The sequence below is a fragment of the Sitophilus oryzae genome, unplaced genomic scaffold (genome assembly GCF_002938485.1).
Source record: "Sitophilus oryzae breed Bouriz unplaced genomic scaffold, Soryzae_2.0 scaffold_857_pilon_pilon, whole genome shotgun sequence".
NCBI classification, from domain to species: Eukaryota; Metazoa; Arthropoda; class Insecta; order Coleoptera; family Curculionidae; genus Sitophilus; species Sitophilus oryzae.
In genome coordinates, this window is record NW_022147480.1 from 4,557,855 (window position 1) to 4,584,096 (window position 26,242).

General features: G+C 33.2%; 1 protein-coding gene across 1 annotated transcript; it reads right to left on the reverse strand.

Moving 5' to 3' along the window:
• Positions 1-3,286: 3,286 nt before the first annotated feature.
• LOC115889854 (zinc finger protein 775-like) lies at positions 3,287-20,784 on the reverse strand. The gene is made up of 5 exons (XM_030909931.1): positions 20,778-20,784; positions 19,556-19,726; positions 12,501-12,701; positions 9,768-9,884; positions 3,287-3,540 (listed from the first exon to the last, which is right to left on the reverse strand). The coding sequence occupies exons 1-5, from the start codon at positions 20,782-20,784 to the stop codon at positions 3,287-3,289; spliced, it is 750 nt and encodes a 249-aa protein (XP_030765791.1).
• Positions 20,785-26,242: the final 5,458 nt, after the last annotated feature.

Genomic DNA, 26,242 nt, shown 5'->3' on the forward strand with positions numbered 1-26,242 from the left:
TACAACAATTTCAAATTGAACATTCGAAGCAATCAAATTCATATTAAAAATTTTAAAAATAAAACAGATAAACATGAAAGGAAACAAACAAACAAAAATGAATTGATTATTCTTCGAACTGTTTTTCGATATATTGAATTCTGAATTGCGATAAACATTTTAGATTTTTTTTCCTGACCTTATCAATAATCAATTCATTTGTGTTTGCCTTGTTTCTTTCATGCTTTTCTGTTTTTATTTAAAATTTAATAAGAATTTGATTGCTTCAAATGTCTTGAATTTGAAATTATTTGAAACTACGGCAACCTCGCATGACGCAAGCTCGACACGCCGGCGCGACAAAGGGAGCAGTGAGCAGTTACCAAACCAGGCGATGCGCGACTGTCTTGGTCGACGGTTGGGCTGTCGACGGAATTGTCGAAATACATCGAAAAAATAGCGAAAAAACAAAATACGTATTTAAAATTGTTGAGTGAAACATGTATTTTCTTAGATTGAAAGTAGTTCGTAAAGTGGCGGTAAGAGACAATAATTGTCAACATTTATTCATTCAGAAAGGTATTCAAAGTAATGTGTGCTTTTCAAGGTGTTTTGTAAATCAGTAGTTCAAATTATGACGAAGCCTATATGAAAATAATGTATTAAGTTAAAAATGGGGACTGTTATTTTAGCAGTTTTTATAATAGCATGTACAAGTAAAGCAGCACAATGAAGTGTATTTTAGTTAAGTGTGTATTGAAAAAGAGAACTGTCGCAGTTACATCGATCTGTCATTGTCTCTTTTTTGGGTAATTTTTGGTATGTTGGGTAAGTTTTTTAATTTTACTTTTTTAACTTTTAAACATTTAACTTTTAATTTATTTTATGTAATAACATCACAATCTTAAAAATGTAATGAATCTCTGCATTACATTTGGCAAACTCCTCAGGTGTTGTGATTTTATGACTTACTTTTAACATATACTTTCTTGTCCATATGGCAACACAGTGCGTCGAATTAACTGAAATCCGGGCTTGATCCGGGTAATTGGATGTAGTTGGCGATATCTGCCGGCGGTTCTCAAAATGTCGCGATAATTTTTTTAAATTTTCAAAGTTAAATAACTCGGTTATTTTCAATTTATTTTAAAAATGGTAAAGAGAAAATATGTTTATTTTGACCAGATCTACCACCCCTTAAAATATCTGCACTTATTTCTGGGACAGCCTGTATAACAAAGATACCCGAAATATACAAACCAGATAAAAAGACAAAAATGGTAAGTTGCCAATTGTTTATTAAAATGATGTATTAACGAAGATTGTATATGATTATTATTAGACACTTGCTGATTTCGTTTATTATCCAGGGTTAATCGAGGGGTTGTTTTTTACCCTAACTTTAAAACACCCTGTGCAATAACTTCGTGAATAAAATTTCCTAAAACATTATTTTATGATTAGAACCATGAATCCCGAGCGTTTTATTTTTTGATCCATGTTAACAAATGTCTTAGTTAGTTATTATTAAGAGCGAAATGAACTTGCCACCAACAATTTGCAATTTTTTTAATTATCATTACTTTTTGATGTTTTTCTCTTAATAAGACGAGGTGGCTTTTGTCGTAATGTCATCTTGACAGTTACATTTTGTATACCTGTGTCCCCTAAGCTACCTTGTCATATTAAAAAATAACACCAAAAAGTAATGATAATTGAGAAAATTGCAAATTGTTGGTGGCAAGTTCATTTCGCTCTTAAAAATTAACCAAGGCCTTTCTTGACATAGATCAAAAAATCAAACGCTCGAGATTCATGCTTCTAATCATAAAACATTGTTCTAGGAAATTTTATTCACGAAGTTATTGCACAGGGTTTTAAAAGTTACGGTAAAAAACAACCCCTCGATTAACCCTGTATAATAAGCCTAATACTCAAGTTTATAGAAAACTCAGTTTATGCATTCAATTTGACATCTTTATATACAGTTTGTTAAAAAGTCTTATGCACAGTTTGCTAAAAAAATCATGAAAATAGAGCTACAAATAAAAAAATATAATACTTTAAATTTGAGGGAAAAATTTTCCTTTGGGTTTTTTGCCTCTGAGGTATAATGATCCTAGTACATATATGTTTTCATTGTATTATAAATATCTTTTGTCGTGCTTTTTTATTTAATGATTTATAGATTTAGGTATAGATGTCTTAGTAAAATAATATTAGAGCTTATAAAAATATTTTAAACTATATACTGGCATGTGAAGTTCATGAAATTACTTAACTAAATATAGAGTGGGCTATGTTATTATCAATCCAAGAATAAATACATGCTTATACAGGCATATTGAGAAAAAAAATTGGTATTTTATTTTTTAAAATCTGTATTAATTAGTTCGTGAAGTATTAAAATCTATATTGAAAAAATAATCAAAAAAAGAAACATGTATAACATGGTCAATGTTCTTGGACTATGGGGATACAAACATCACATAAAAAAATATCGATAATCGTTCAAAACCAGGCAACTGTCAACATACTTTAAGTTGTCAGTCAAATAAGTTTAATGTTAAATGCAATTTGTTGTTCTGTCTACAATACCACGGTATAGTACAAACGGTTAGTGTGCCTAAAACGTATTTTTGTAATTTAAAACTTGATCGAAATAGGCAAAAACCTAAAATTTAAAGCTTCATTCAGAATCTCACCATTAGTGAAATAAATTAGTGGTTTCAATTAGCGTAGAAGTTTGTTTTTATTTGGTTTTCTCTATTTTACTAATCAGTGGACAGATAACTTCCCCAGTAGCATTATTGGCTCAACATTGATTTTATACTGGTAAATATATTGTATATGGGCCCAATATAGGCAGTTTCTAGCCAATATTGGTAATATATATGAGTTGTACCTTTTACCTATATATATTTATCCAATATTGTTCCAACACGCGCACAGCATATTGAGCAGTAACTAATATTTATATTTATATGTAATATTTACCCAATATTGGTAATATATAAAAGATATACTATTTTTCTATATCTATATAGAATATTCACCTTTTAACCATATCTTTAATATCGGATTCATATAAAAAATATATATTGGGCCATTAAAAAAATTCTGTCCATTCCATCGTTGGGTCAATATGTAAATATAAAATTTTACCTATATTGCTGTGCTACAGTGGTTATAAGTGCCGAAAATTTAAAATAGATGGCTCTGGTTCTTCGAAAACATCGATTATTTCCAATAGTAGACCGTCGATGGTAGACATCGATCTATCGTTTGCATCCCTACTTTAGACGTATTAATTTTGCGTTGCTACTCTTTGACCAGCGAGTTTCATTCTTTCTTCCTGAGCATGGATAGTTAAGTAATGACTTTTCAGGCTGGATTTCTGAGTGAAATGCCTAGAACAGTAGGGGCATTGGAACTGGGGTCTGATGCCACATTCGTACTTCATGTGCCTTTTTACACTACTCCTGTAAGTGTACCTTTTATCGCACTGGGAACACTTGAAGAAACCTTCAGCGTCGGGTACCAGATGAGGATCAGTATAGGCTAAAAAATTAATTTTATTGTTATAATATAGGTACATTTCTTAAAATTAAATACTCAAAAAGTACAGTTAAATACCTGAAAAAAATATTTTCAAGAAGTAACATGCTAAAATGGAATGTGTTTAAGTAACGGATCAATAGTAATTTTTGTACTTTGGTGATCGACACTTGGATTTTTTAACGTAGGCGTAGACGAGTTGAAAAATTAATCGAAATCACCAAAGTAGTTCGCGCACGAGTTGCAAACAACATTTTTTCTACAAACATTAAAATCGGGATATCCCTAAAAATTATTATTATTATATTATTGCTTCGAAAAAAAAGCGTGAGCTTGGAATGTATATTTTTTTTATTACTGAACATCGTCATCGATTTTCTTTTAGGTCGTTTTAATAGTTGGTATTTTTGGTGCTTGCCGCCGTGAGGAACTTACTAAAATGACGGTCGATAACATAGAAGATAAAGATTCAATTTTTATTGTTAAAGTACCCAAATAACAAAATTCCGACTTCCGACTAGTTTTGACTACGCGCAACGTTGAAATTGGTATTTTTCCCTACCCTATGCATACCCAAACCTCAAATTACGTAGCAAAAACGCCGCTACGACGTTGCACTTAAACAGTTTATATTTTGACCCTTAACAACGTTGCTAAACGTTGTAGGGCACAACGTTGTTAGAAGTTGGGTTTTATACCGTTGTCATTACGTCGCCAGAAGGCATGTTTATTGTACTACAGAATAACAAACGTAGTACAACGTTGTGCAACGTACTTTTAAATTACGAGTGTAAGTACATGCTAACTACAACGTAATACAACGTTTCATTAAACGACCCAAAGCAACTTCAAAATTATAACCAATTACTACCGTAAAATGGGGTGAATAGAAACATAGGGGTGAATAGAAACAAAATTTCTGAAAAAAATCAAATCACGATTAAAAATATTCAAAGTAAAAAGAGTCGACATATCTAATTTTTCTATCATTGATAATACACAATAAAATGTAAAAACTATATTTTTATCTGTGGCAGCACTGTTTCTGTCAATCAGCTGATCAATAAATGTGAGATCGATTTATCACCTATTTTGTATGGCGCGAAAACTTTATAAATAAAATATTTATTTTTAAAGTAATACTTATGCTGGTACATGTAAGTTGTTATATTATATGTATTATTAATTATTGCTAAACCTACTTAAATATGTAATAATTATCTGTTTCTAATCACCTTGTTGGAAATAGAATAGATAAAAACCTTAACATCAATGTGTGTTTCTAATCTCCCGAATAGCAGGTGAATAGAAACACAAAAGTTATTTTTATTTAATATTTATATGCATATTTTTCAAAAATCAAATTATATGTATACGCAAAGAACAAACAAAGACCCATGTTTTAAAATATTCGGGAACATAATACCACATTTTTATCAACCGGTATATCGCTAATAGCCTACGAAACTGTTTCTATTCACCCCATTTTAAGCCGGGTCCACATATGTAGCACTCTATTGTATCAGGATCATGTATCACGTATCAAGAGTATGGGTCGTAAGTATGGACGTTTATTTGGGCTGTGTCGACTGAATATGCATATCGTGCCAAAGTAAGCGTCCATACTTATAAAATTCATACGTATCAGCTTACAAGCGTGCGTATCAGTGTATGCGGACGGTACAACAAATCACCTTGTATCGTCGTATCATGTTCATCAATTCTCATTTATATTATCAGGACGGAACCCTCAATGCCCCTTTGATGATCGGAGAAAAACCGCCTCAAGACGGGTCACGGCGTATCAAGTCAATTGTATCGTTCTACTGTATCAAAACACGTCCAAATGACAGATCGTGATACGTGTATCCGATATGCAGTGTTAAGATACGCGCAAAAATTCGGATTGGCATCGATCAGATACGGTATCACAAAGGTGTACCATATGATCGCGTTAATTCTGCGTCCAAACTAGCGATCATGATACATGTTGGTGCAACGCGACAGAGATATGATACACCAAGATGCTACATATGTGGACCCGGCTCAACGTACCGTAAGGCCGGGTCCACATATGTAGCAAATTGCTGTATCATATCTCCGTCGCGTTGCACCAACATGTATCATGATCGCTAGTTTGGACGCCGAATTAACGCGATCATATGGTACACCTTTGTAATACCGTATCTGATACATGCCAATTCGAATTTTGGCGCGTAGCTTAACACTGCGTATCGGATACACGTATCACGATCTGTCATTTGGACGTGTTTTGATACAGTATAACGATACAATTGACTTGATACGGCCGTGACCCGTCTTGAGGCGGTTTTTCTCCGATCATCAAAGAGGCATCGAGGGTTCGCTGACAAGTTCGGATAAACATGATATGACGATACAAGGTGATTTGTTGTACCGTCCACATACACTGATACGCACACTTGTACGTTGATACGTATGAATTTTATAAGTATGGACGCTTACTTTAGCACGATATGCATATTCAGTCGACACAGCCCAAATAAACGTCCATACTTAAAATACAGGCTCTTGATACGTGATACATGATCCTGATACAATAGAGTGCTACATATGTGGACCCGGCTTTGGATTACGGCGACGAGTGCGACGATATCGATTTTTGTTGTGGAAGCGGAACTATCTACACCTAACCTCAAAAAATTCTGTACTGTACTGTAACAGAACAATATTTTGGCATAATAAGGTATAAAACTTGGTATAAAACTAGTAAAAGTTAAATACCAGATTTTGCCAACCGTATGCATACAATAGAATTATACAATATTGAAATACATCAAAAGCTTTAAGATGTCTATTTTTCGGGCCAGTCAGTCTATGAAGTCAGTAGTTTTGACATTTTAAAAACGATTATATAAAATTTCAAAATAAAAAACAATTTCAATAAAAAAATATATTATTTCATACGACATTTTAAAAATTCTGAAGATAGACAAGAACTTATGTAAATCAAGAGAAAAGGTGTTATTTTGAAACAAATTCAGGCAAATACTGACAATTAAAACAGAAACATTAAAGATTTCTTTATAGACATTTATTTATTTTAAGAAAAAACTACAACATACACATATTACATTATAATTATTATTAATTATTATATTTTTTTTTATTTTACACATATTATTACTCGCGCAAAGAAGTTATGCCATGGATTGTCCTGGCGTGTCTTTTTAAAGCGCCTTCCAGGTGGCATACAAATGGACAGCTGGCTACAGGACAGAAAAAGGAAGGATCGATGCCACAGATCTTCAGGTGATAATTATAGGAGGGTTTCACGTTGTACCCACGCGCACATTTTGGACAAATATACAAATAACCTAAAAAAACATGAATTAATAAAACTATAAAAAAAATCTTTCTGATAATATTTATGCACAAGTAAAGTGTCGATAATTTTAAGTATTCTTTAACCATTTATTTTTATTTTCAATTATTCTACTACAATAAAATAGAAAAATAATAATAAATGTTGTATAAAATTATCAAAATCAAATAATTACTAACTGAAAAAAAACAATAAACTAATATTAAATATAATATTGTTATAGAAAATTTTCAATTTATTTGAAACATGGGTCGCGCCTCTCATACGCCGCGGAAGATCCAAGGAGAATGGTAGCTTATATCGAAATTAAATTGTAGTATAACTGAGGTTATATGTAGGTTAACTGAAAGCATTTTACAAAAATATATAGAATTATACAGGGTGTCCCCAAAAAAAGTTACACATCAAAGTTGTGTTTTTTTCTAATGGAACACTCTATATATTAATTGATTTTCGGATTCTAGGAAAAAAATAAAGGTGAGTTTTATTAAAGAAGCATATACCTAAAATCTAAGGATTTTGACATATTTCACATTGTGTGAAAATGAAGAGTAAATTTTAAATTTCGATAACAGCTACCTAAATTTTAGTTCACCTCATATAGCCTGATATTTAATTACAGTAATTATTGTATGTTAAACCAAATTGAAATTTGACCCGAAAAATTATACAGGGTGAGACAAAATGAATATGGAACATTAGTCACTTTTAAAAGCAAGTTGCTCTTTTATTTTAAATGGAATACCCAGAGTATATTATTCCGGTATTCAATAAAGAATTTATATATCTTCAAATTATTATTAAGGTTGCCTACCCCTTAAACAAAGATTTTCCTAGATATTTTAATTTTTATGATTTTACGTCAGTAGATCTTTATTATTTGAAAAATCTAGGGGGTGGCTATGATATACCTTTTGTTAATTTAACAAATATTAAAGAATGTAGAGTAAAACATCATTCACCAATTAATAGAAGCATATCAATTCTCTCTGACGTATTATAAATTTGCGTTTTCGGCAAATTTTTGAGAATTTTTTTTGTTTTAACTTACATAAAATGATAACTAGTTGTTAAAGTTGGACTAATTAAACAGCTATGTTGAAGTAACGCCCCCTAGATTTTATCAAATAATAAAGATCTGCTCAGATCAAAGCATGTAAATGAAAATATCTAGGAAAATCTTTATTTGAGGGGTAGGCATTCTTTATAGTATTTTGAAGAGACATGAATTCTCTATTGAATATCGGAATAATATACTAGGTGTTCCATTTAAAATAAAAGAATAACATGCTTTTAAAGGTGTACGATGTTCAATATTAATTTTGTCTCACCCTGTATGAATTTTTGAATCAACTTTTAATTTGATTTAAAGTAGAATAGTTAGTTCAAAGGATCAAAGGGTACAAAGGATCACCAACAATGAAGTACTCCAGCGCATGCAGAAACAAAAAGAGATACTGAACACAATCAAGGAAAGAAAAATGCAATACCTGGGTCATGTGATGAGAGGTGGTAGATACGAAATACTGCGCCTCATAATAGAGGGCAAAGTGCAAGGGAAAAGATCAGTAGGAAGACGCCAGAACTCATGGCTAAAAGATTTGAGGAGATGGTTTGAACGCTCGTCTGTGGAAATCTTCCGGGCTGCAGTTTCCAGAGCCACAATTGCCATTTGGATCGCCAACCTTCGGCAGGAGAGGGCGTGATAAGAAAAAGTTAGTTTAACTACATATTAGGCTATACCGAGTAAATTCCAATTTAGGTAGCTTTTACTGTAATTTAAAAATTGTTCTTTATTTCTAAATATGTCAAAAACCTTACATTTTAGTCACATACTTTATTATTAACATATCTTTATTTTTCTCCCAGAATCCAAAACTCAATTAATATATTAGGTGTTCCATTACAAAAACACAACTTTAATATGTATTTTTTTGGGGGACACCCTGTAGAACTCTCTATATTTTCAAAAAGTGCTCTGAATTAACCTACATCTGCTCACAAAATTTCATTTCAATACAAACTGTCGTTCTCCTTGGATCCTCCGCGGCGTATGAGAGGCGCCACCCTGTATAGTACACAGTTAAAGCAAACTCAGAAACTTACGTTACAGTTCGCTGTGGTGGTAATTTTTTGATAACAATGATTAACAAGATTCACAGGATATGCTTACTTAAATTTGATTCTACCTTTTAGAATCGTCATATGGATATAGAAAAAATGAATTATATTTTAGCTTATGATAAAGCTACTATATGTAAGTTTCCATCAGTCTTTGACCGTTCTTTGACTGTCTTATTATAATATGTCAGAGATACTTGGCTTAATAATTAAAGACAAATAAACACAAGCAAAGTGCTTTATTCCAATATTGTAACAATTCAGAAACCGCATGAGTTAGCTAAAAGTGCCACAAAAGTTTTATTAATGCGAATTATAGTCTGTCCAACGAGTTGGGGAAAATTTCGACAGACTACCTCTTAAAAATGACAGAAAATGACTGTCACTGTCAGAGATCCTTTCGTTGGACAGGCTTTATTCGTTTTCTTTGTAGATCATAGAGCTGAAAATGGGAGATAAAAGAAAAATGTGAAAAGTTCATTAGTTTTAGTGAATAAAATGTCTATTGAAAAACTCTCGAAGTTATTCCCTTAGCATTTCCTAGTGATTGCTAATATTTACTGGATTTCCAACTTTCTGCGTAAGTGTAAAGATAAATTTTGGACTTCTTAATATGGCGTTTCTGTTTGACTGGCAAGTTTCTTTCTGCCTAGCTCAGAATGAACGGTTTTATAGTGACTTTTCAAGCTGGATTTCTGAGTGAAATGATTGTAACAGTAGGTGCATCTGAACCGAGACTTTGTACCGCATTCGTACGTCATGTGCCTTTTTAGGCTACCCTTGTAATTGTACTTTTTGTCGCACTGAGGACACTGGAAGAAGCCTTCGGCATTTGGTAGCAGATGGGGTTCAGTATATTTAACTAGAAAGTTTAATTTTAATAGATATTATATTAAAGTAAATAAAAAATAAAGAAATAATGCGGTTAAAAACCGTGGATAAAGTATTTTCAATAAGTGACACGTTAAAAGGGGATGGGCTTAAAAAAATAATAAGCATTAGTTATTACGGTAATACTTTTATATGACATAATGTACTATAATGTAAATTAAACTAGGATTTTTTATACATTATTGATTAATATGAAAGTATAAAAGTGAGACCAGGGATCAGTGATACTTTTGAAATAATAGTACAAAATAATAAGCCTCTCTATGTTTAAGTGACCAGACGTCCAGATTATGACATATCGTAAAGAGAGTATCCAATATGGCTGATACCGTTTTCGCAACAATTGTAGCGCCTACTGTTCTTGAAAAATGTGTTCGCTATTTTTTGCCCTACCGCCTGCCTTCGTCATTGGTTGATTCTTGACTCAGTGTTGCCAGAATTAAAGAATGTCCTTCAATATGAAGGATTTTACAGTCAAATTTCGTCGATTAAAGGTCTGAAGGATTTTTATCCAAAAAGAAGACAATTTGAAGGTTTCTGACAGTTTTGCACAATAAACATTGTTAAAATATAACATGTAAGAGTATGTATGTATTGTTTTTCTTACATATATTTGTTCACTTCACCTCAGTTTAAAGCATTGTTGCTGTCAAAAAGTCCGCAATTCGATAATTATTCTCGGTTCAAGAAGTCATTGTAAGCATTTAATTTTTTGAAACTTACTTTATAATACTGCTGTCGAGTATCTATCACAGCATTTTTGATCGTGTTACTTTTTTTTAAGAAAAAGTTTATTCAAACACACCGGTGTCCAAAAATTACCAGAAATAAGTTTTTAAAAATGTTCTCCTATTTATAAAATAGGTAAAATACACGAAATTTGGTCATTTTTCACAAGATTTCGATTCTTTTTGTAAAGTTGAAGGAATATGAATGTTTTTTAAAGCTCCGTTGAAGAAATTCGCTAGAAAATGTCTGGCAATACTGGTTGTCCACTAGGCTGGATACACACAGAGAGCGCACAACAGTATTAGTCAAGCGACACGTATAGCAACGGCGCGGCGCGGCGCGGCGGGGTGGAGTAGGTACAGTCTCTTCGAAACATAATTTTTTTATAAAAGATACTTATTTTATCCGGGACAAAAACGTTTTTGACTAAAACTGTTAGGCTCATTTAGGCACAGTTAGGCCGTGGCCCAACAAAGCTGCACGCGTATAGCGTACGGCGGAGAGGAATGAGTACAGTCCCTTCAAAACATAATTTCTTTATAAAACATAACGATTTTGTCAGGGAAAAAAACGTTTTTGACTAAAACTGTTAGGCCCATTTAGGCACAGTTAGGCTGTGGCCCAACATAGCTGCAAGCGTAGAGCCACGCGTATAGCGTACGGCGCAGAGGAGTGGGTACAATCTCTTCGAAACATAATCTTTTTATAAAAGATACTTATTTTGTCCGGGACAAAAACGTTTTTGACTAAAACTGTTAGGCTCATTTAGGCATAGTTAGGCCGTGACTCAACTTAGCTGCACGCGTATAGCGTACGGCGGAGAGGAGTGAGTACAGTCTCTTCGAAACATTTTTTTATAAAACATAACTATTTTGTCCGGGAAAAAAACGTTTTTGACTAAAACTGTTAGGCTCATTTAGGCAAAGTTAGACCGTGGCCCAACATAGCTACACGCGTAGAGCGACGCGTATAGCGTACGGCGGAGAGGAGTGGGTACAATCTCTTCGAAACATAGTCTTTTTATAAAAGATACTTATTTTGTCCGGGACAAAAACGTTTTTGACTAAAACTGTTAGGCTCATTTAGGCATAGTTAGGCCGTGACTCAACTTAGCTGCACGCGTATAGCGTACGGCGGAGAGGAGTGAGTACAGTCTCTTCGAAACATTTTTTTTATAAAACATAACGATTTTGTCCGGGAAAAAAACGTTTTTGAGTAAAACTGTTAGGCTCATTTAGGCACAGTTAGACCGTAGCCCAACATAGCTGCACGCGTAGAGTGACGCGTATAGCGTACGGCGGAGAGGAGTGGGTACAATCTCTTCGAAACATAATCTTTTTATAAAAGATACTTATTTTGTCCGGGACAAAAACGTTTTTGACTAAAACTGTTAGGCTCATTTAGGCATAGTTAGGCCGTGACTCAACTTAGCTGCACACGTACGGCGGAGAGGAGTGGGTACAGTCTCTTCGAAACTTTGTTTTTATAAAGCATAACGATTTTGTCCGGGACAAAAACGTTTTTGACTAAAACTGTTAGGCTCATTTAGGCACAGTTAGGTCGTGGCCCAACATAGCTGTACGCGTAGAGCGACGCGTATCGCGTACGGCGGAGAGGAGTGGGTACAGCCCCTTCGAAACATATTTTTTTATAAAACGATTTTGCCCGGGACAAAAACGTTTATTGACTAAAACAGTTTTGCTCCTTCTGTGTGTATCCAGCCTTATTCTATATAATTATGAGATCAAAATAAAACACTATGACAATCAAAAATATAAATAAAAAATACGACATCTATCGATTGAACGTTGAAACTATATCTAATAATCATATCTGCCCTTTCTGCATCTTTTTTCACCCCCATGAACCGTCAACATGTGAGTTTTTAAGTTGGATTTTTGCGCGAAATTCCTGAAACAGCTCGGACATTGGAACTGGGGACTCTGGCCGCACTCGTACTTGATGTGTCTAGACAAATTGTTCTTGTAAGAATACATTTTGTTGCACCTCGGGCACATGTGCACGCCCTTATCTTTGCTTCTGGGTGTCCAGTCGTTCCCTAAAAAGATATTTCAAATTAGAAACATTCAAATTAATTTGAATATACGGGATGTCATAGCTCCGATCCTGCTTTGTTTCGTAGCTACAGGGTGTTAAAATCTTAATATGTTTTCAATTTTTTATATTTTTCTTCCAAGTACTTTAAGCGTTTCGAATAAAATTTCGAGAGTAAATGTTACTATAAATGCGACATATTTAAAGCTAAAAAAGCGTCAACATATGCACCAGGGACGTGCATATGGGTTATCACTGGAATATTTTTCTGAAAAAAGCATGTACGCCACTGACTTTTTTTCTCTTGTTAGCGAAATAGTGTAAGCAGTGTAATGCCGATTAAAAGTTGTCTTTTCATATCTTGTCGATTTCGGCCTCCTTGATGAAATAAACGCAATTTTATTAATTTGCCTTGATCGAAATCTAATATCAACCTTAAAAAATTTTAATATCATTAACTTGCGAAAGTTTTAAATAAGAACTCACTGATTCCTCCTCAAAATATATGAAAAAAGTTCCTATAAACATGGGCATGGAAATGCATAGTTTTAGAGTTACAGGATGTTATACAGATTTTTAAAATTAGGTCTTTTGTAATCCTTAAATATCATGATTTTTTTATTTGAAATTGCTGTATGTTGTACTAATAGTAATAATAATTAATGTTTTAAACATGTTTTTTTTGAAAAATATTCCTATGTTGATATGAAAAATAAATTTAATTCTTACGTGAGAAATCTCCCCACGAGAGATGGCACATGTTTTTTGAAACACCCTGTATATAAATCCGTCGTGCATCGTCTCTTGTTGTTTTTAACCAGTTTTATTGGTTTATTTCAAAAATGACAGATAATATTTCCATATTATTGGTTTGACGGAACGATGAACGACAAACCGATGCCGATACGTATGAACTCGACTTAAGATTTTTGAGAGTTGTCAAACTCTTGCCAAATTATAGGTTATTTTGTGTCAAATTGTGTCAAATAGAAATGATAAATATATTTTGCATTTTGGACTGTGTTATTACGTGTGTTTCGTGTTTTTTAAAATTAAGTGGAGGAAAACTCGAAGGAAAATTAAGTGTTGACCCAGATCATAGTTTAGAGTCAAAATTCGGTACCCAGAGAACGTCAGAGTCACAGTTTGCCAGATTCTGTGGCCAGAGAGTTGTATTAGCTACAAAAAGTTTGTATACCTGGTCGTATATGGTAGTATGCCTTGTATGGTTTGTATTAATCTTCATACCCAAAATAGGCAAAACTGACTGGACAAATCCCAAGTCATTTAGGCCTATTAGTCTCACATCGTTCATACTAAAAACGCTGGAGAAAGTAGTTGACAACCATATTGGAGAAAATCATCTAAAGGTTTGACACTGCATGATAGTCAGCATGCATATAGAACGGGCAGATCCACAGAAACTGCTCTGTACCAATTAACGGAGCTAATACAGACAAGTCTGGATAGCAAAGAAACAGCAATTTGTGTCTTCTTGGATATTGCGGGGGCGTTTGACAATATACCACATAAGGTGGTCAGGCGATCTCTAGAAACAAGAGGGGTGAACAGAACTATTATTCGCTGGTTTTGGGAAATGCTGTCAACACGAACAGCAGAGGCTCAGATGGGCACCAAAACTGTAGCTGTTAAAACAACGCAAGGAACTTCCACAAAGGTGGAGTAACCTCCCCTTTGCTGTGGAGCTTGGTAGTGGATGAACTACTAGACGAATTAACTCTAGCGGGAATACACTGCATTGGGTATGCAGATGACATAGTCATCATCGCTCGGGGGAAAAGGCACCCTGTGTAATATTATCCAAAGACGACTCCGTATCACTGAGAGATGGTGTAGGACTGTCGTGCTGAGTATCAACTCAGACAAAACCGCGATAGTGCCATTCACCAGAAAGCGAAGTCTGAAAAACTTGAAAAGAATTCAACTAGATGGAAAGGTAATACTGCCAACACAGGAAGTTAAATATCTGGGAATAACCCTGGACAGTAAACTCCTGTGGAACAGGCATATTAAGAACACTACCAGCAAAGCCATAAAGGCTCTCATGATATGCAGAAGACTGGCCGGAAATAGATGGGGCTGCTCCCCTAACACTTTGCGCTGGATGTATACCATGATAGTAAGACCCATGATTACTTATGGAGCAGTTGCCTGGTTCACAAAACTAGAGCAACGGACGGCAAGGCTAAACTTGTGCAAAGTCCAGAGACTAGCATGCGTTTGTATCACAGGAGCCATGAAAACCTGTCCAACAGCAGCAATGGAGGTCATTCTAGATCTAACACCACTGCACATTGTCATTGGTAGAGATGCCCATGCGACAATGATTAGAATGGTCACTAACGGAATTAGAACTGGGAGAATTGTCAGATCAGGGGCTTGGAACACCCTCAAAAAGGAAATACCACTCCTGAAACTCCCAGTGGACGATATGCCAAGAACGTACAACTTTGAGAAAATCTCAATGTAGTATTGAACAATAAAAATGATTGGAAGAGCGAAACGCTTGCCCAGCAGTTAAAAGACCATACCATAACTTGGTATACTGATGCTTCCAAAACCAATACGGGAACAGGGATCGGAGTGTTTGGACCGAGAGCTAAATACTCCGAACCAATGGGCACTTACCCTAGTATCCTACAGGCAGAAATCTACGCTATCGAAAGATGCGTACAACTTATCTTAGATAGCAACTATCGGAAACAAGAAACAGCCATCTTGTCTGATAGTCAAGCAGCGTTAAAAGCGATCAACTCAGTATCGATCAATTCGAAATTGGTCAAAGAATGCATAGAGAAGCTGAATAAATTAGGCAAAGAAAACAAAGTCCTCCTACTCTGGGTGCCTGCTCACCAAGGGATAGAAGGCAATGAAAAAGCAAATAATCTAGCTAGGAAAGGAGCTAACACTCCACTAACTGGACCAGAACCGTTCTGCTTTCCAAGTGGTAACCAACTCAAGGCGGAACTCAAGAACTTGGAAGATTCCATCCGCAACCTGGAATGGAAATCTTGCAATGGTCAGGACACTCGAAGAAGTTTCTGAGGGCTTATGATCAAGAAAAATCACAGATCTTCCTGGGTCTGAGTAAAAACAATCTTTGGATTCTCACGGGGTTTTTAACAGGACACTGTCTCCTCAATGAACACCTCAGTAGATTGAAACTAAGAAGAAACGGCGAATGCAGATTCTGTGGGGAAGATGGTGAAACACCAGTACACCTCATCACTGAGTGCGCCGAGACGACAACCATTCGTGCCATGAATTTTGGTACGACTGATATTGGAGATGGAGAACTACCCTCTATAAAACCGTCCCAGATACTGGCTTTTGTCAAAGCCCTGGGACTGTATGATGAGTTATGATTCAAGAAAGGGGGACACATTGGATCTGTAAGGTCGAAGTGATTAACCCCCCTCCCACTCATTCTAAATTCTAAAAATTCTAATGGTTTGTATACCTTCTGGAGTATCTGTAAAATAACATCACAGAATAGGTAAATAATACATTTTAGTACTGCAGAGAGATAATTTTAAAAAAATTAAGGTTAAAGTTAATTAATCAACTTTTAAGGTATAATTTTTTTTTGTTTGTATAAAGTTTTATTTATTCGTTTGCAATATATTTTTTTTTGTAGTTGTTATATTGTTAAATGTAATAATAAATGCAGGAAGTTGCTTGAGCTTGAAAGTAAGAAATTTTCGAAAAAGTTGAATCTTTGATCAGTGATGTCAAATCTGGAAACATTTCCGCCTTCTCTTTTTAGAATTAGAAATTATTTATGCTATTTTTATTTTATTATTTTACCAATTTTTGCTTACCTGCTTTGATAATTGCACTGCACGCCACTGATTTTTTTCCAATTTCATAATAAGAAATTCTATACATTATATTATTCATCTAATCACTAAAATTAGAAAATAAAACAAAAATAAAGATAAAAACATATAATTGTAAAAGTTTACATTAAAACGTTTAAAATAAAATAATAAAATAAACATAGACATGAGCTTTATGGCACAGTATATAGTAACTTTTTGATTACCAGTGATGTAGCCTCTACTAGAAAAATGGCCGTATATATAAAATAAATAGTAAATATGACGTACGTAGGACTCGTATACAGGACGATAAAAAAATTGTAACAGAACTTTATAGTAGTCGACAGAAAATCATATTTTAAGAAGAAATATATTTCTATAAAATATGTACTTAATGATCACTATTGATGCTATCGATAATGATCATTAGGTATATAGGTTATTTAAATCTCTTAATCTGAATATATTTTCCGAAATAAAAATAAAGATTTTATCCCGAAGAAAATAGAAATTTGTTAAGCATTTGTAGTTTGAGACAGTAAAGTGTCACATGTTTTCTATATTTCAAAGAACTTAAGAACCTAAAAACGCCATGCTACATACAATTAAAATTTATAAAATGTCTTTTATGGTGATAGAAATAAAAAATATATTTACTCACAGTCTATCAGCCGATTTGACTTTTAGGAAAATTAGAAAAAAATCAACCATATTTTTATGTTTTTTCCAATTTTCTCTAAAACGCTATGAAAATTTGAAAAAGTACAGGGTGGTGCCTCTCATACGCCGCGGAAGCTCCAAGGAGAACGGTAGTTTATATCGAAATGAAATTTTGGCAGAATATGTAGGTTAACTGAAAGCATTTTATAAAAATATATAGAATTATACAGGGTGTCCTCAAAAAAAGTTACACATCAAAGTTGTGTTTTTTCTAATGGAACACCCTATATATTAATTGATTTTCGGATCCTGAGAAAAAAATAAAGGTGAGTTTTATTAAAGAAGCATATACCTAAAATCTAAGGATTTTGACATATTTCACATTTTGTGAAAATAAAGAGTAAATTTTAAATTTCGATAACAGCTACCTAAATTTTAGTTGACCTTGTACAGCCTGATATTTAATGACGGTAACCATTGTATGTTAAACCAAATTGAAATTTAACCCGAAAAGTTATACAGCGTGAGACAAAATTAATATGGAACATTAGTACTTTTAAAAGTAAGTTACTCCTTTATTTTAAATGGAACACCCAGTATATTTTTCCGGTGTTCAATGGGGAATTTATATATCTTCAAAATATTATTACCTATAAGGGTTGCCTACCCCTCAGACAAATATTTTCCTAGATATTTTAATTTTTATGATTTTGCGTCAGTAAATCTTTATTATTTGAAAAAATCTAGGGGGCTGTGTGATATACCTTTTATTAATTTAACAAAAATTAAAGATTGTGGAGTAAAATATTCAAGGGTAATAAAAAAATACACGATTAAAACATATTTTAATTATTACAGAATTAAAACTAGATATAAACCTATAATTATGCGACAAAAATTAGCTGGATGAAATCAAATGCTCAAAATGCTTCCTTTCCTGTTAACTGCATAAAATGATTGTCTTTTCAAAAGGATCTTTTCATTTTAAAAGGCATATGTGGAGTTCTACCCGAAAAAGCAGCTACAATAATTTATCTCATGCTTTCAACACTAGTTGGTCGAGTTTTTTAAACACTGTCTTTAACATATCCCCATAAAAAAACAGACTAGATAAAATCAGGAGCATTTAACTATTCTATTAATTGGTGAATGCACACTGCATTCACCAACTAATAGAATCATATCAATTCTCTCTGATGTAGGATAAGTTTGCATTTTCGGCAAATTCCTGAGAATTTTTCTTTGTTTTAACTGACAAAAAATTATAACTAGTTATTAAAGTTGAACTAATTAGAAAGCTATGTTGAAGTAACGTCAGACACATCACAGCCAACTAGGTTTTATCAAATAATAAAGATCTACTCAGATCAAATCATGTAAATGAAAATATCTAGGAAAATCTTTGTTTGAGGGGTGGGCAACCTTAATAGTATTTTGAAGAGACAGGAATTCCCCATTAAATATCGGAATAATATACTGGGTGTTCCTTTTAAAATAAGAGAGTAACATGCTTTTAAAGGTGACCAATGTTCAATATTAATTTTGTCTCACCCTGTATAACTTTTTGGATCAAGTTTTAATTTGATTTAAAGTAGAATAGTTAGTTTAACTACATATTAGGCTACACCGGGTAAATTCCAATTTAGGTAGCTTTTATTGTAATTTAAAAATTGTTCTTTATTTCTAGAAAATGTTAAATATGTCAAAAACCTTACATTTTAGTCATATACTTCTCTTATAAAACTCACCTTTATTTTTCTCCTAGACTCCGAAAATCAATTAATATATAGGGTGTACCATTAGAACAAACACAACTTTGATATGTAACTTTTTTTGGGGACACCCTGTAAAACTCTCTATATTTTTAAAAAGTGCCCTGAATTAACCTACATATGCTCACAAAATTTCATTTCAATACAAACTGTCGTTCTCCTTGGAGCCTCCGCGGCGTATGAGAGGCGCCACCCTGTATAAGCGGGATTAACCATTTTAGAACAAGCAATTTTTTTTATGAAGAATACATTTTTCTCAAAATGTCAATAATAAAAGTTTTTCCTCTTGTAAAGACAATCCTGTATAATACAGTATATTATAGAGATTGAATTCGCCAAAATTATTATCGAATGTCATTTTTAGCCGTCTTTGACGCAGCTTTTTTTAGATCATACCGTAATTTTTTCTAACAAAGACTGTCAGTAAATATATTATGATAAGTTTATTTATTCCTACATAAAAAAATGATATCACGAACTAACAAAACAGAGAATTCGATCACTTCACAAGTTAAAATTAATATGTTTTGGCAGCACCATAGTGATTTTCTCGCTTTGGGTTTATTTGATTGTGAGTTGGTAACCGTGCACGTAGGCCACGTGACTTTTAAGACTACTTTTCTGCGTGAAGGCCTTCTGGCACAACTTGCACACAAACTGGGGTGCAACACCACATTCGTACTTCAGGTGCCGTAGCAAGTTCCATTTGTACTTATAACTTTTATGACACTTCGAACAAACGTGCTGATATAAGCCTAAAAATGAGTAGTATCAGTAAGTAAAGGTGAAAATAAATATAAATCAGTCAAAAATATCAACAATCACAGATAAAAATGTTAAACAGTCAAACTACCTACTTTTTCGAAAAAAGTTTTTTTACCAGTGATTGTATGATTGTATGTAATATGTATTTATTATTAATTTTATGCTTTAAGTTTTGTCTCCATGCTTTCAAACAACTAACTTGTCAGTGTAATTTGTATTACATATTAATTTTATACAGGGTGTCCCAGAAATAAGTCCAAGTAAGGGGTGGTAGATCTCGATGAAAGAAACATAATATTTTCCTTTTATCATTTTTCAAATAAGTCCACAATAACGGAGTTATTTTACTTTGAAAATTTCCAAAAAAAAAATGATTTTTTTGCTAAAATTTTGAGAACCACTGGATCTTTTCTGGATTTTCTTTCTTGTAAATTTAATCTAATACCTATGTTGCCATATTATCAAGAAATTATGATATTTAACTAAAAACCAAAAAAAATTCCAAAAAATTTAAAAAAATATATTTTCGCAAAAAACCTCATAGGCCTATTTCTGGGGTTGAACTATATTACCAGTTAAAATACTTGCACTTATTTCTGGAACACCCTGTATAGTCATTCCAAAAAAAAACATGCAAACATTGCATCAATTTTATAATCAAAGGCTTAAGCCCCCTCTACACATAAGGTTTTACCTCTTCAGTCAAAACGTATAAAGTAAAACACTGTGTACAGACTGTCTAAAAAAGTAACGGGACACTTCGTTTTTTTTTAAATATCGTTTTGTCTACACTGAAAAAAGTATAGGTACATCGTCGGCTTTATGATGAAAAGGCGTATCTCGATTTTTGCTACTTTTCAGAAGAGCAATTTAAAGAAAATCACAATTTTCATTCCAGAAGCAAAGGCAATAATCAATTAAAATACTCTTATCTAGCTTATTTTAATAATATTGTTTTTTATACAAAATTTTTTTTAACTAATATATTTTTAGTAATTATTTAGTTAATTGGGGGCATTAATACAGGGCATTTAAACTCACGGTCCATATAATCAAAATTTTCCTTTTATTCGGCCATTTTTTCTCGGACAATCTTTGGCATACCCGATACAGTTATGTGCAAAGTCTAGCTCATTCTAACAATGGTTTTTGGCAAAAAAACAGACTCTAAAATCACACTGTAAAAGAGAGCTGCTGCCATGATAGAAATTTTATTTTGTCCCAAGCAACCGTCAGAAAATAATTAGGTAGAATGGTGTGATTTTCTCTCGCATGCATTTTCATAACTTAAAACAAAAGGACCTATCTCAAATTCCATCTTTCTTGTAGTATAACAATTGGTATAACAATAATTGATATAACAAAGAACCCTATCTCAACATACGTCTCTTCGTCATAACGAAGAATTGTAGTATTTGAGATGGGGCAAATTTTTAAACGAATATAAAATGAAAAAGGTACAATATTGAGATGCGCAAATTCGCTATGTTAAAATATGACCCATTGGGCATGTCACGACGTTGATATCTCAAAATCGCCAAAAATCGAGATACGCCTTTTCGTCATGTATATGTATGTAAATTTACAAAGTAATATAAGTACTTATATTATTACAGCATTTTTCACAAGTAATAATAATAATAACTCCCGTATATAGCGTTCAACGCCTTGAGAGTAGCAAAGTTACAGCTTGCCATACTAGAGCCCTTCGGTATACAAGGAAGGTAATGTGGCTAGCACTACGCTTCAACCGCCTATTATTACCTCAGGATTGTGAATCCCAAGTACTCATTTAAGACTGAGTCGACCTAGGTACCCAAACTATTTTTATTTTAATAAAAATAGTCGGCTGATACAATGCGGGGTGTGGGATTCGAACCCACTACCTTCAGATTGGTAGACGAGAGCCTGTACCTCTAAGCCACCGGGCACCTATTTTTCACAAGTGACTGTTCAAAATCCAATATTTTTGCATGGTTTCAAAAAATAATGTAATTTTACAAAATTGTTATAAGTAGAGGGAGATGGCCGATTCTGCATCAGGAAGGTGGTGGAGGTGGAGGATTCAAAATTTCATTTTGGTAATTGTCATTTGATTTGAGGTTATAATTTTATTGACCGACATCGATCAATGTCAAAATTAAAAATCGGTTGTTGCTGTCAAACAAAACTCATATTTTTGCAAAAGTGCCTCAAAGATTTCATCAAAACGAACAAGAGCTCATTGCCAAGCTTATAAATTATTTTTCTGGAGAAAGAAACGCTGGTAGAACACTCTTGCTCATGGACGCATCATATCGACGCATCAGCGCATAGTGAGTATGGGGCTTAAGAAACTCTACAGGGTATTTCAAATTCAGCTCTCATCATTTTTTCTATGAAAAAACCAAACATTTTTTGTATCTTTAAATATCCTGACAAAAGGAAAAATATATTCATGTTTCAAAAATATTTATTCAAACTTTAAAATCTTCCATCACATTCCAGTGACAGTTCATATAATGTTCTTTCAAATCGCTTTTTTCGACATACCCTTCATCGCAAAAATCGCAATGAAACTGTGGCTTTCTGCCACACTCGTATAGCTCGTGTCTTCTCATGTTTGACAGATGTCTGTAGGTCTTCTTGCAGCAGTGACACTTGTAATACAGCTTCGCTAAAACCGTTAAACTTAAATGAACTAGAAAACAAAAATAATAATGGGGTGGTATTAGTTAAAAACTGTTATTTGTTATAATATCAAGTCACAAACAACAGCAATAGCACTAAGGTATAGGTAGACAGATATAGTTTGACTGGATTGGAAGTTATCTTTTTCTATAAATTTCGGATTTTGTAATATCTAAAATCACTTAGTTAAAATTTGAATTTCGGAAGAACAACAGAAAATTGAACAATAAATAATAACAATTATAATCTTCTGGAAGGTAGAACTCGATAACAGAATCATATTTTCTCTTTATAATCCAATAAAATTGTCATTTGAAAAAAAAATTACGGGCAAGCTGATTTTTTCAGAGTTTGTCAGCGACTGTCTTCTGAGTGTAAAATAAACAAAATCGGAAATTTTCCCATTGCGGTTTTTGAGCAATAGGGGTGTTTTTTTTAAACTGTACTACAACAAAATAAGTAGACGCAAATTGTACATAAGAATCGCCTATTGGTCTATAAGTTCGCCTAATAATTTTTTTTATAAGTTTATAATTTCCGGCCGTTTCATGAGCCCCTTGGGGTGGTTTTCAAAAAGTTTGTTTTACAGCAAATTGACCCATATGAAAGTTGTTCATAATAAATGGTTAAGCAACTTTTCCTCATGATTTTTTTTGTAGCTTCATTATTTTTGGAGATAGCGTCCAGTTCATGAACAAATTGGGGTAGTTTCATAATTTTTGTTTAGTTCTACAAATTTACCAACTTAAAGGTGTTCATATTAAGATTACATGCAGACTTCCCTATGATATGTATTTATTTCCCCAATAGCACTTGTGAATTTCCTGAAAAAAAATACATTTAAAGCTACCACCACTTGTTCATGATCTGGGCGCTATCTCCAAAAATAGTCAGGTTACAAAAAAAGTTCATAAGGCAAAGGTATATGTACTCTTATTTTGAACGAGTTTCCTAGGGTGAATTTGCTGAAAAAAGAGTAACATTGAAAACTCCTCTAATTTGTTCATGAACTGGACGCTATCTCCAAAAATAATCAAGCTACAAAAAAATTCATGAGGAAGACATGCTTGTTCATTTATTATGAACAACTTTCATAATAAATGAACAAAGGTTTTCCAAACGGGAACCAACTGAAAGCGGAACTGAAGAATCTGGAAGACTCCATCCGTAACTTGGAATGGGTGTCCTCCAACGGTCTAAGATACTCGAAAAAGTTCCTTAGAACTTATGACCGAGAAAAATCAAAGGTTTTCCTTGATTTAAGTAAAAACAATCTTCGGATTGTCACGGGGTTTCTAACAGGACACTGTCTCCTCAACGAACACCTCAGTAGGCTGAAACTGAGAAACAACGGCGAATGCAGATTTTGTGGGGAAAATGGGGAAAAAACACCTTATCACTGAGTGCGCCGAGACGACGACCATTCGTGCCATGAACCTTGGTACGTCTGATGTCGAGGATGGAGAGCTGGCCTCTGTGGAGCCGTCTCAGATACTGGCTTTTCTTAAAGCCCCGAGACTGTATGATGAGTTATAACTCGTTATAACTCAAGAAAGGGGAACACACAATAGATCTATAAGGTCGCGGTGATTAACTCCCCTCCTAAACATTCTACATTCTACGGGTCAATTTGCTGTAAAACAAACTTTTTGAAAACCACCCAAAGAGTTCATGAAACGGCCGCTAAGTCCGGAAATAATAAACATATAAAAAAATTCATTAGGCGAACTTATAGAGAATGTTCTTATGTACAATTTGCGCTGATTATTTTGTTGTAGTACAGTTTTAAAAAAATACCCCTATTGCTCAAAAACCGCAAGGGGAAAATTTCCGATTTTGTTAATTTTACACTCAGAAGAGAGTCGCTGAAAAACTCTGAAAAAATCAGCTTGCCCGTAATCTGTTTTTCGCTCTCTATACGGCCATACAATTTTACTGGATTATTACCGTTTTTCAAAAAAGTCCAAAATAACCAAATTATTTTACTTTGAAAGATTTTTTGTTCATATTTTGAGAACCGCTAAATTTTTTCTGGGTTTTCTTTTTTTTATAAATTTAACCAATTACCTATGTTGCCATAATATCCATATACAGGGTGATTCGAACTGTATTCCGGAAACTTCGGCAGCATATAAAATGCTTGGTTTTGGAGTTACAGGGTGTAGAAGTTTCATTTTTATTTCGATTTTTTCCAAATAATTTATGAAGTAAAGTCAATATCTGGATGAAAATCGGTGTCTGGGAGTTTTTTTGACATGAGAAATTTGATTTTGATGTGTCAATATGACTCTTATTTGTAGGGGGCGCCACCTACACGTGTTTTAACTGTTTTAAAGAGTAATAACTTTTTGTCCGTACCTGTATAAAGCTACTGAGTAAAAAAATATACGTTTCCGTGACTTTTTACGTAAAAAATGTCTCCTGGTAAAAATCGCCACGAGCAACCGTTCTCAAGATATTTAGAATGGAAATAGTCAATACATGTCATTATTGACAAAAAATAAACACGTTGAGTAGATAGCTATTTGACTGAAATAATAAATTTGGGAGATTTTTATTTTTTAAATTAATCATAAATTTTTCTGCAAAAAAATGATGTTAACGCAGTTTTTGTTGAATTTTTGGTACAATAACATTTTAAATTTTTTATTTCAATCTAATAACAAGGATTTAGTCAACACGTTTAGTTTATGTCAATGACAGGTATTGATAATTTCGATTCCAAATATCTTGAGAATGGTTGCTCGTGGCGATTTTTACCAGGAGACATTTTTTACGTAAAAAACGTCGTAAATGTATATTTTTTAACTCAGTAGTTTTATACAGGTATGGTCGAAAAGTTATTACTCTCCAAACCAGTTAAAAAATATGTACGTGGCGCCCTCTACAAGTAGGAGTCATATTGACATCAAAATAAAATTTCTCAAGCCAAAATACTCCCAGACACCAATGTTCATCCAAATATTGACGTTATTTCAGAAATTATTTGGAAAAAATCGAAATAAAAAGGAAACTTCTACACCCTGTATCTCCGAAACTAAGCATTTTAGGACATACATTTAAGGAACGTTTTTACTTATTATTTTTACTTTTTTAAAAAATCCAATTTTTTCCATAAATACCAAATTTTCAAATTTTCCTCCCAAAAAAAAACTAATAAAAAAAATTCAAGCTAAATTAAAACAACGACTGACTTTATTAAAATATTTAATAGTTACTTTTAAGTATTATAAACAAGGTTTATATACACTTACATTAAGACAAATACTAACATTTAAATACGATGCAAAGTAAAAATAAACTAATGCAAGATTGATAAAAATCCTCATAATATTTGAGCCCTATTTGAGATAGTTACAAAAATACGAACACCTAACGAGCACATCAGATCTCTACAAAAGCTCTTCTTAAAATTGAGCTTAATAATATAATTAGGGTAAAAATAATGTTCAAAAATTTATATACAGATCTTTAGAAAAAATAATCTTGTTAACAAAATACGGATTTTCTACTGTAAAGGTTTTAAAACAAAAATTTTCGTGATAAAAAAATAAAAACATAATTTTAGATCTTTTTTCTAGACAAAGACAACGATTTTCTTTAATTTGTCTTAAGCCATCCTGTACATGGCTTAAGACAAATTCGACGCTTTTAAATGGAAACACCCTTTTCTATAGGAGATAGACGAAAACTAATATCGGTGTCTGGAGCTCAATTTTCATCAAAAACATGATGGTGAAAACCGCACATCGATATCTGTTACCGTTTCGGAGTTACGGGGTGTTTTTCAAAAATGTGCATTTTTAACAAATCGCTGTAACTTTTTTGGTATGAAA

Bases quoted from the DNA above. Each gene is read 5' to 3' on its own strand.
- LOC115889854 (XM_030909931.1), bottom strand. The intron at 12,702-19,555 runs GTTACCAACTCA...ATATCTTTTTAG, and splicing joins TCACGTGGCCTACGTGCACG to GGAACGACTGGACACCCAGA. The intron at 3,541-9,767 runs GTACAAAGTCTC...TTAATTTTTTAG, and splicing joins GCACATGACGTACGAATGCG to CCTATACTGATCCTCATCTG.